The sequence below is a fragment of the Brassica napus genome, chromosome A1 (assembly GCF_020379485.1).
Source record: "Brassica napus cultivar Da-Ae chromosome A1, Da-Ae, whole genome shotgun sequence".
NCBI classification, from domain to species: Eukaryota; Viridiplantae; Streptophyta; class Magnoliopsida; order Brassicales; family Brassicaceae; genus Brassica; species Brassica napus.
In genome coordinates this window covers 23,412,512-23,425,412 of record NC_063434.1, presented here as the reverse complement: position 1 = coordinate 23,425,412, position 12,901 = coordinate 23,412,512, and the positions used below count along the sequence as shown (strand labels likewise).

General features: G+C 29.1%; 1 protein-coding gene across 1 annotated transcript; it reads left to right on the top strand.

Annotated features, from left to right (window-relative positions):
- The first annotated feature begins 12,113 nt into the window (after nt 1–12,113).
- On the top strand, nt 12,114–12,901 carry LOC106379420 (cyclin-dependent protein kinase inhibitor SMR13). Its single transcript, XM_013819378.3, has one exon. The coding sequence runs from the start codon at nt 12,311–12,313 to the stop codon at nt 12,734–12,736; it is 426 nt and encodes a 141-aa protein (XP_013674832.2). The 5' UTR covers nt 12,114–12,310; the 3' UTR covers nt 12,737–12,901.

The following is a 12,901-nucleotide window of genomic DNA, read 5'->3' as shown; positions in this document are numbered from 1 at the left end:
TTTTGTATATAAAATCTATTTTTTGCATTATAAAATCATTTATATATTTATTAAACATTTTTAATATCTATAAAACTTTTTTTTTGATTAAAAACTATTATTTGGGATTTTAAAAAAAATATATATATATATATATTTATATAATATAAATTTCTATATTTATTAAACATTTTTAATATTATTAAAACTATTTTTTGCATTATAAAATCATTTATATATTTATTAAACATTTTTAATATCTATAAAACGTTTTTTGTGATTAAAAACTATTATTTGGGATTTTTTAAAAACAATATATATATATATAATATAAATTTCTATATTTATTAAACATTTTTAATATTATTAAAACTATTTTTTTGTAATTATTAAACTATTTTTTATTTATTAAAACTATTTTTTTGTAATTATTCAACTATTTTTTATTTATTAAAACTATTTTTTGTAATTATTAAACTATTTATATTTTTGTGATTAAAAACTATTTTTTAAACTATTTTTTATTTAAACTGTTTTTTTATTTATTAAAATTATTAGAACAAATTTTTAAATATGTTTTTTTTAATTTACATGTCTAATGATGATCAGACCCGGCCTCGACAGGATCGTGGTCGTGGTGGTACGGGGAGCCAGTCTCGGAGTTCGTCCAGCCATATTCCGGATTCGCTTCGCCCGACAGCTCCTACAATACATCCCCCTCTCCATTTCCCGCTCCTGCTCCTCCGGGTCCTCCGGGAGTGATGAGTGTTGCGGAGTTGGTTCGACAGCCCGGTCGTGACCATCTTCCCTATCTCACTCTGTATCCACATGGACGGGCTCAAACATGGTAATTAAACGTATTTTTTTCACTAAAATTTGATTCATTATTAATAATTTGTTCTTTTTATTAGGTTCAACTGATCCGGAAACGGGATCAGCACATTGGTCAACCGTATGATGTACTCGGTCCTCGACAAGGGACATCCGACTTTCACTAACTTCCCTACCGACAAGCAGCATCTGTGGTTTCGTCAGTTTGCGGTAAGTATTCTAATTTTTTACTTATATTTTTAATCTTTAATATAAATTTTCTACTAATTGTGTTTTTTTTTCAGCAAGAATTCTACTGGAATTCTGATGATACGCTCTTTATCTATCACCATTTCGTCCATAAAGTTATGGACAACTATGGGAAGCAGATGTACTAGTGGAAGAAGAAGTGGGAAATAAACAAGGTGGCTTTTAATTTATTAAACAATTTTTTAATTTACTAAACTATTTTTTTGTTTATTTAACTATTTTCTTTTTTTTTTTATTAAAAGGTCCCAAAGTCGATGAACGACACGGTCTGGAAGGAGTTGTGTGTGCATTGGGATAAGGAAGAGACGAAAGAAACTTCTTCCACCAACTCCACCAACCGCAGGAGCGATCGTAAAGGGAAGGGCGTCTTCAAGCATAACTTGGGTGCTCAATCTATTGCTACTCTGGGGGATCGCATGGTAAGTTCAGCCACTTTTTCTTCAATTATTTAAGTTTTGAAATTTTTTTTTTGTGCATTTCTTCTAATTTCTAATGTTTGTTTAATTTATGTTTTTTTCAAGGCGGAAGAAAATGATGGCGAGCCGGTTGATGATCTCGCCCTAATGAAGAGGGCATATGCCAACAAGAAGACCGGCCAGATTGATGATGGTCTTGTGAGGGACATGGTCACCCTGGTCCAAACTCAGGTGCAAGACGAAGTGTCTCAGTTTCAAACCGAGGATGACGATTCGACGGCTTCGACCAACTTGTCTCGGGTTCGAATCAATGAAATCGTTGAATAGGTAAGTTCTTTTTTTTTTTAAGTTCAATTCATTTATTTCTTGAGTTTTATTTTATCATCTTTTATATTATTTAAATTTGGCTATTTTCTATTTCAGTCGGTTCCAAATAAGAAGGGACGTTTGGTCGGTTTGGGTCGTCGCTCCCGGTCGGCTGCTCATTTTTCTGCACCACCGCCATTTGTTGATCCAGAAGTACTTACAGCTCAGTTGAAGGACAAGGATGATCGCATATCTATGTTGGAGACCCAGATGGCGGCTCAACAGGCGGGCAATATGGCACAGAAGAGGCTGAACGAGCAAATGATGGAGATGATGAAGAGGATGTACCTGAACGTGCAAGACCCGTAATTTTTTTTTTGTTTTTTCAAAAACTCGGAATGTTTTATTTTTATTTGTACAACTTTGAATATTATCTAATATGTTTTCAATTTTAATTTTAATTTTATATTTTCTAATTTAAATTTCAAAAATTTTAATTTTAAAAAAAATTAAATTTTTTTTGAAATTTCGAGGAAAAGAACCCTCGGAAATTTCCGACGAACATTTCCTCAGAACAATTCCGAGGGATTCTTCCTCGGAATTTTCCGAGGGCTCCTTTATTCGAAATTTTCCGAGAGCTCCTTTCCTCGGAAATTCCCGATGAAATTCCGAGGAACATTTTGTCAGAACTTCCGAGGATTGGACCATCGAAAAGTCCATCGAAATATTCCGAGGAAGTGCTCTCTCGATATATTCCGAGGACCTTTCCGACGAACTGGTGGTCCTCGGAGTTTCCTTGAAAATTCATTTCCTTGGAATTCCGTCGGAAATTTCCGAGGAAAAATGAATTTCCGAGGACATGTTTCGTCGATATGTCGTCGGAATAACGTTATTCCGACGACATACCGACGATTTTTTCCCTCGGTATGCTGCTGTTTTCTTGTAGTGAAAAAACAAAAAGGATGGTCTTACCTTAAGTTTCTGGGCTTCTTCAAGTTTCCCTTTCAGATGAAGCTGTAAGAATTTAGCAGCCAATTGACTCACGATTAACGATTTCATATTGGGAAGAGTCGCTTCAGTGATCTCCACGAGTTTCTACGATTTCCACTTATTCATTCTTTTGCTTAGAAAGCATTTTTCTTTCATGAACCTTTCATCATCTGAAAACTTATTCAACTGAGCTGCAGCTTCAGATATCAGCTTCGAGATTTTCATATCTATGGGTTTGGCCTTTTTTCCCCCAAGATAATTAACATGAGCTTTTTTCGTGTTAGGTTTTGCTGTACTACTAGTTTTATCCGTTCTTTTGGTTTTGCTGTGTTGATGCAGATTTTGGAGCATCTGCATCAATATTTGAGTTCAATGGGTGCTAAATCTTCTTCTAATTCACTTGTGTTGCTAGTATTGTGGCTTATGATCACTCAGCGTATGGTAAACTAATCCTTCTTGGATTGTAACATTAGTCTTTTGCTGAAAGTTGTGGAATTAGTAGTAATCCAGATTTCTTTTTGTTTTGAGAAAAAGTAATCTTGATTTCTTCTGTGGTTAAAACGACAGAAACCTTGTAGAGTAATTGTTTTGGATTCTTTGTAGTAGTGTTTTTGTATAAAAATGACTGAGAAAAGTTATTTGTCTTCATTGATATTCTAGTTTGGTGAGAAACCAAAAACAATATCGTGCATTTCTCTTCGATATTTTTTTTTTTTTTTTGAATGTTAAATTTATTCGAATCAAAAAACCATTTTACAAAGAATGCAGCTTTGTTGGTAAAAAATTACTATAAAGGTAAAACCAAAATAATTGTGTTTCTCTCTTCATCAATGATTTGCAAACCACAGCTGCAAATACTTGTCAAACCTACCATTCCTGGTACCTCGAAGCGAGTCGATACGGTTTCGAATCAGCTTATCAATGAAACCACTAAGGTGAGCTTGGTCACGTGATGGTTCACCGTGTTTCCTACCATTCCTCTCTCGCCACAGAGAGTGTACCGTAGCTTGAAAAGCATACCGAAGGATATACAGATAGGCGCTGCTCCAGGTCGTGTCCACCAAGGAGGACATGATGTTCCAGACTGTAGTGTATCGTGACCCCATCAACTTGCCGACTAGATTCTTCCACACTCCTGCTGAATAGTGGCAACTGAAAAAGAGATGGTCTCTCCTCTCAGTTGCATTATTACAAAGAGGGCACACAGAATCCACTTGCGGATTCCATTTTTTCAAACGATCACCTGTGGCCAGGCGGTCATGCACTGCAATCCAAACCATAACCGAGTATTTTCTTGTCTTCGATATTTTCATGATTGTATTTCAGACATTATAGGGCCAAAACCATTGGACATATATGTATCAGTGCAACGGTAGTATAGTTGTTAGGTCTATTCGTTTCTTACCTTTTTCACCTCTAAAAGACAAGACTTCGGATTATCCAATTGATGACTACACTTTGTCTTTTGTCAGTCTCACGATTATTCTAACAGAATTTGCGAGCTCTGAAGTTACAATAACAAACAAAGTTATGTAAATAATACCCTTATACATTAATTTGGGGAAATTATTGATTTTTAAATAATAACAATAGTTATGATTTTTAAATAATAATAATAGTTATGCTATTAAAATTACCCAATATAATATCTTGAAATATTTTGGTAATATAATTATATCAAAGCTGATGCTATTAAAAATTCAATAATTAGTTTAATTTTTATTTTTCGTTACACTGTATAAAAGAAAAATATAGTTAGCTAAGAAAATCGTGTTTCAAAAAAAAAAAATAAAAAAAAAAAGTTAGCTAAGAAAAGGATAACCGGAAAGTAAAAGAAAAGGTTGACACAAACATTCATGTAGCTAGGAAGGAAGGAGATCACGTGGACTGACATGCAAATTGAATGTATACAATAATGTGTATCAACTACAAATATGGGTTTGTGTACACCTCAACCAACTATATACGATTTTAGTTGAGGTATGGTTGTGCATGTATTAGTGAAACAGCAACAATGCCAAATTTTAAAATAATTGATTAATAAAAAAAGGTGAATAAACCTTTTGAACCCCAAAAGTACACATATATATATATATATATATATATATATATATATATATGTATATGCGAGATTGGCTCTAGTGATCATGGGATCCTAAAACATAGGATTCACTATGTTAAAGCGGCCATTTAGATTCTTATACGTCTTAAGTGTTCACACAGACACTGGTAAACAACTTTGTGACTTTTTCTGCCAGCTAAGTATTCATTTGTAAATTCGTTATAAATGTATGTCTCATACTGATGTCATATTACATGCAAACAAGTTTAAATTCGCAGAGCAGAAGAAGTTTAAGAGTACATTAATGTATTTGTTCTTAAAGTATGAGTTTCCATTAAGTTAACATTTAGGTACAATGTATACAATTTATTTATTTGTTTCGCAAAGGAATTATACAACGTTATAGTCAGAGGCGGACCCAGTAAAGGATTGGGTGTGTCAGTTGACACATGTTAAAAGATAAAATTAATGTTTTTTTACATAAAGACTGAAAGAGAATCATCAGTCTAGATGTTAAATGCTAAGGGTTTGACACCCCTAAACCCAAGTAAACCCAAGTTCGATGCTCCATATTGCTTTTCTTATTGTGATCTTTTTTTAAACAAAATATAATGACACAGGTTAATTTAATTGCTGGGTCCGCCACTGGTTATAGTACAAATTAAATAAAAGAGAGACCGGAGTTACGCGATGTTTCATTTTAATAAATCTTATTCAATAGCAAATTATATTGATAAATATGTCATTCTTATAAATCCGCAGGGACACCCGATAATTTTCACATCCTAGCACTTACCCAAGCAAACTCCCATCATCATCATCGCTTGATGGTACACAACATAATGTAGTGACATATACAACTTTTCTCTTCAATAGTACACTAATGGAAGACAGCAGACTTGGACTCTGGATTGAAATATAGTTTCTTTTGGTTTTGGTTAATACGCATATCTTTTTTAAAATGTATACTTTCAAATTTCAAGGGAGATAGAAAGTCCAACAGCAGATTACTTACCAACGCCTAAACCTAACGAAGAAGCCAGTTCAACCATACCATGTCGAAAGATAACAAAGCTATCGAAGATAACAAAGGTAACGGCAAAGATATAGAAGAGTTCAAACATAAACTACATAGAAAAGAGAAAAAGAACCAATCAATTTTGAAGTGCTCAAGAATAATACCCATTTGAGAGCATTGTGGAGGGGGGCTTGTGTTGAAAAAAATTGTAGAGCACCCGAGAGAGATAAAAAAAATCACCTTGTGCAGCACTTTCAGGAATATAGTAAAATGTGATGCTTAAATTTTAAAATGGATTCTGTTTTTTTTTTTTTGATAAAAAAAAAATGGATTCTGTTCCGAATTTCTATTTCTATTTGATAAAAAATGGAACCGCTCTTATTTTTTCTTTTTCCAATTTTAATTTAATTTTGAAACAAATTTAGATAATCATTGATTGATAGTCCTTAGAAATCAGATATATTAGTACAAAATTAAAGACTGATTTTGTGTGTGAATATCTTGATGTACAATGAATGTCATTTTAGGAAAGTGTTATATGAATCAGCACTGTAATTGGAGGTAGAAGCATTGTGATGGACGATGGAGAATATGCTTCAACATTCGCCGTGCCAGAGCTTTGAAACAGACTGCAAAGAGCTGATTGCAATAATAAAGGAACTTCAGGAGTGGCCAAGTGTCGCGACAGAACTGGAGAAGATAGAGACGCTGCAGATTTGTTTCCCGTACTTCAAAATCACTCATGTGCCACGTGTGAGCAACCAGTTTTCTGATTTTTTAGGTAAAACTGCTAGAACCTTTCGTAGGGAGTTACTTTTCATTGGTTGTTTTATTCCGGTCTGGTTACCCAAACCACCTCAAGCTTGAGTAATAGAATGGTAGTTCGACGTAAAAAAAAAGAGAGGCCATTTTTAGTCCTATTTGGAAGGTAGAATAAATGTAGTCGATATGTTAATAATAAAAAGGTTATAATGCTAAAATCTCATTTTCTAATAAAAGAAGAGAAATCACATTAAAAATTCACTACTATTGTTTTAATGTGACAAAATATTTTTGTCTCATTTTTATTTATTAAATATAAAAATAAACAGTTTTATAACAAAAAAAATTAGGACAATAGAAATAATTCAATAAATACTCATATCAATTTAGCAGTCTTTTTTGTTATAAAAATTGATAAAATATTTCAAATAGTGTTCTACTGAAAGAATATTTCATTTCCTACAAAAAATGAAATAAAATAAATTGTATTCTATGGTTTGTTAGGGAATCTATGTGTTATATAATCAATAAACTAACTTTCAAGCTTTATATAACATTTGAGGAATATCTATTGTTATCAACATTCTCTGAATTTTGGTTGAATACATCTTTTACTGTTAACCTATTATTCTGAAATAATCTGAAAACAATTCTAAAATTGATTTCTTTAGTAGAATATATTTTCAAATCTATTGGCTTGTTTCTATATGTACATTGTAAGAACTGTAAATTACGGATAATTATCATCAAATCTCCAAAAGTCTAGAAAACACGGTTACCTAATATTCAGAAAATATTTACAATTTTTTTTATTTATAAATACAGTTACCAAATATCAAAATTTTTTTTTTATAAATTTTGTTCATACACAAACAAATTTCTATGCATGAAAAAAAAAGAAATTAATTTACCCGCTTTGTGAATTATATGTGGGTTCATTTTCTCCTTCTCCGCAACCAAATCAAGACAAACATACCACCGAGCAAACATCCATAACCATTCACACAAATTAAGCAGTTCTGGAAGAAAGGAAAATCCAAGTCTGAGAAAGTATATGCATCTATATTTTCCTTTACAAGAAATTTGACTTCGTTTTTATTGAAGAAAATCGAAAAGATAGAGAGAAGAACATAGATATTATGTCAAGTGAAAAATGAAGTATTTTACTTTTCCAATTATTTATTTTTAATTTTAGTTGAAATATATATATATATATATATATATATATATATATATATATATATATATATATATATATGACAATTAGTTTTATTAAGTTTTAAAAGTTAAATAAGGATTTAATTTGAATTTTCGTAGACATTATACTAATGAGATAATATTCCAAAAGGATTATCTTATTAGTACAATAATAGTGAAACTTTTATGCTATTTTCCAATTTTTCCGAAAAGGAATAACAAGAAAGAAAAATAATAAATAAAATTAAATGGAAAAGGTCATTTTTTCAGTTTGTCGTTGTCGGGTACTATGAGCATCCAAGTAATAATATTACTATTCGTATTAACTTTTTCTTAGTTTATATTTTCTTTCTCTCTCTCTCGTCCGACACCATTAATTTAGTTTAAACAGAAAGATTTTTTTGAAGAACTAAAACAGAAAGGTTTTACTCCCTACTTAGAAAATTTACAGTCGCCATGTGAATTGATAGAGAGCCACCACTGTAAACCTGAATTAATGACATCCTGTATTTCACCTTAATATTGACTAGATTTCCACCCGCACAACCGTGCGGGTATATATTTTCACATTTATATATATAGATATTTGTTTTAATAATTATTATATATTTTTAATGTTACTCACATATTTAAATTTTTGTATAATTATACAAAATATAATAATTTTATAGTTTTCATACTGTAAATTAAAATCATCACATATATATGTTGCTTATTATATATTTGTCTTATTGAATTTGCGTTTGATTACTAAACTAAAATTTTTAATGCATGAAACAACATATATGAAAACAATTTTGTATTTAATTTATTATAATCATGATCCGTAATTCAAATCGCTAGATTTTTTTAGTAATTTTTTTAATGTTTATTAATTTTATATAATAAATTACTGCATATTAAAAAGTTTAAGATAAGTTAAATTTTGATACATGTATTATATAGTTTACTAATATTAACCCGTTCTACCAACATATTATATTTTTAGCATAAATATTTTATATTTATAAAATAAAATATATTAACATATCAAATTTAAAATAATTTTATCATATTTTGTTCAATATAAAATTTTTATTTTAAAATGATAAATAGTATTATAAAATTGATAAAATAGGATATAATTTTATTCTTTTAGTAACATTTCATTACTAATTACAAAATTAGTTGAAAATATTTATATTCAATTTATGACAATTAAGATCTTATTATAATCTTTTTCAAGAGATTTTTTAGAATTTTGACATAAAAGATATTATGATTAAAGTAGTTAAAAATATTATGTATATTAGCATTAGTGATATACATTTAATATAAAATATAAATGATATAAATGATGGTCCAAATAAAAATATCACTCATAAAAAAATCATGATTTTTATTTTATTAGAAAACAAAATTGAAAAAATTAAAATAAATATAAATATTTATTTCTAACAAAATCTTTAAAAATTATTAATAAATATATTTGTGAAATTAATTAATTTCATTTTATTTAAATTTTCGTTTATAAACCAAAACTATATTCAATTTTAATTTCTAATTATATTTCATGATAATTTAAATGAAAACTAACTAATTTTTGAAAGTAAATTTAAAAAGATTCTAAGAAGATTTTAAAAAGATTTTGTTAGAACATTTTAAATATATTCATTTGTATTTCAAATAAAAAAAATAAAGATATTAAAAGATATAATAATGAAGTTATGTTAAATATGATATTTTCTAGGAATGGTCCAAACTAAAAAAATCACACATGAAAAGAAGTCATTACTTATGTTTTAATATATAAGACTAGATTTTGATCCGCGCTTTCAAAGCGCGAGATTATTTCAAAACATTCCAAATTTATTTGATATAAATTTGTATTTTAATTGTATCTATACTTAGATATTACAAATGAAAAATTATATTCAATGTATTGAAATCCGACCCGGCCCGCAGTTAAATTGTCAAATTCGGTGGTTCATATGTAATCCATTTTAGTTTTCAGAAAAAAAATTGTTATTTAAAAATTCTATAAAACCCGTAACAACCGCTAAAACCAGAGATCTGGTTATCGGTTGAACTGATAGATGATTCAATATGTAATCCGGTTTGATTTATTATTATATTTATGGTACTGTAATATATATTCATGAACGTTCAGATGAATAGTAAATATATTATGAAATTGATATTCCAATTTTAATACAATTTTAGTCCTACTAAAATTCCATCTTGTTAATGGATTAATATTTGAGTGGATGCACACTAAAAATAAAATAGATTTGAGCATCAATAATGTGTATACGTCTATTACAAATTAATGATTTACGTTTGCAAAAAAAATATAATTGTTTATTTAGTTACTATACTTTTGTTATTCACATATTATTAGATACTTTTTGATGTTTTGTCTATGGCTTATTTTAAATTTAAAAGTTAATTTCATTATTCGCATTAGAAATGTAAATATTTATTATTTTAATTTTGATATATATTTATTATATTTAATTCTTAATTTTTATAATTTATAGATATAATCATATTTTTAACAATTAAAATATTGACTCTTACTCTCTGGCTTCAATTTATGTTAATGTAATGTTTTATGATATATTTGTGTTAATATATTTGTTCAATTGGTTTGTATTTGATATATATATTACATGTCTGTTTGAGTAACCCGTAAACAATATATTCATTAAACTATCAATAGTAACATATTTCATCATATAATTACTATTAATATTTATTTTATAATATATATTTATATATATATATATATATTAATACTCTAACTATAAGAATTATATTTTTATGTATTTGGTGAGGGTTTTGAACAATTTGTTTTTTTTTTTGCATTTGGATTAATATATAGTTGTATATATACGAATGAATATATATATATATATATAATTATTTATTACATTAATAACTAAAATATAATTGATTAGTTATTTGAATTTCGAATTAATATAAATTAAATTCATTAGTTTAAAAACTAATCGATTAGTTAGTTAGTTCTTTAATTTTAGGTATGATATATATTTAACAATTAAATTAGATATGAATAGAAATAATAGAAAATATAATTAAATATAATGGTCCAACCTAGACTATTTGTAAGTAGATAAAAATTGTTTCTGTTTTAATAGTATTGATGTTTTCTTATTTTTTATTTCTAATTTTAAATATTTTCGTAGTAGCTTAAGATAATTCTCCAGTAATGAACATTTCAACTATAACTTTTATTAACATATTTCACGCTTTTTTGTTAATTTTTCAACCTCAATAAAATTCTCTCTAAATATATAACAAGTTATTTCTCCTTCGAAATTATCATATAGTATCATATGTTTCCTGAACTATGACTACATTTTATATATCTCCAAATCAAAAATTAAAGACTTGAATCCCTCTAAAATAAAAATTTTACACTTGAATCTCTCTGAAAATAAACTCGAAATTTCAAAATCCCTAAATATTAGTTATATTTAGTGTACGGTTTTCTAAACAAATACTTAACCATATTAAAGCAATCATAAAACCAAATTAAGACTTGATTATATTCAATAGACCACAAAAGTGTCTGATTATGATCCAAACCTGGTTAGTTTTGGTATTTGTTTTCAGTTTGTTCTGGTTTGGTTTATTTTTGGTGATTTGATGGTTTGATTTTTGTATTACATTACAAACCATCAAAACCTACATTCAGAAGAAAATAAATATGAAATTTTTGATTCGAAAATATATACAATGTGGTCATAGTTTCGGAGACTTCTGATACTATATGATTGTTTTTATGGAAAAAAAGTCTGTTGATTCTATATTATATATCTTGATTTTGCACTGTATACACGACATATCTTTACTTAATATTTCATATGGGTTCTTTACTACTTGAGCTTTATCGTGGTGAAAATATTATAGTGACAAGTTGATACATAGTTCTTCATAAGCTTTGAAATATTTTCAATTTTCCCAGCAAAACAAAGCTAAATAGTTGTTTCTTTATAATCGGACAAAGTAGATGTAAAATTCAATTTTGATGGAAATGTTCACCTCTAGTTTTGTTTACCTAGTCATGCCTTATTATAATGCTTATTCTTTGAGTCTTTTAAAACGGCAGATAAAAATATACGACCCATTTTGTTGGTCAGGCTTACGTGTAACTTACTACATGCAAATTGATCCTTAAAAAAAAATCTTTTTACCTTTTTTTTTTTTTTTTTGAGCAACAATCTTTCTACCTTTGAAAGAAAAATCAGTTACTTTTCTCTTTGGTTCGTCTCAGTGGAAAAATGTAGAAACTTGACACTCCCATTAACGTGTTGACTCGTGTCTCCTACTATATATTATATGCAAAGTAAGCAAATACACAGCGATTCTCTTCTTCCGATCTTTCCTCTCCCTTTCCTCCTCACCTAACCTCGCAAAGAAAAAGAAAATATAAACTCTCTTCCTCTTTTCTTTCCTTTCTTGAAAAAAAATCCTCATCTTTTGATCAGGTCTAAAATGCCATCACAAAAGGCAAGAAAACCAAACCGAGCCGAGAAGAAACTCAAAAGAACTCATTTCAAGAAACCACTTCCACAACACAAGAACACGGACACAACTAGTATTCTAGATCATGCTTCTTCATCCAGTATGGTTTCTTCGTGTTCTTCAACAACGACGTCGTCTTCTCATCAAGATACAAACAACTATGTTCCCTCTCCTTCTCCGGCGGTGCTGACGTCGTTATCACCAGGTGAAGGTGGTGGTGGCGGCGGTTATTGTACCCCTAAAGCTCATAAGCATCGGATACCGGAGCTGTTGACTTGTCCACCGGCGCCGAAGAAGCAAAGAGTCCCACAGAACTGCGTGTTACATCGGAGGCAGATCGTTTTCTTTGCTCCTCCGGAGATCGAGCTCTTCTTCGTCAAAGCAGGGGATCAATGAACAAATTTGAATTAATATTTGTAGTCTTTTTGTTATTGGTGATAGTTAGGATCAATCGATACAGAAAGTTGTATGTGAAGATGATTAAAATTTTCATCTCTTTGATTTGTTAATACAATAACGAAGAGTATATTATAATATTTCGAGTGATGTTTTTTCTTATTA

Coding starts and splice junctions, on each gene's coding strand:
- LOC106379420 (XM_013819378.3), top strand. CDS start 12,311: ATGCCATCACAAAAGGCAAGAAAACCAAACCGAGCCGAGAAGAAACTC.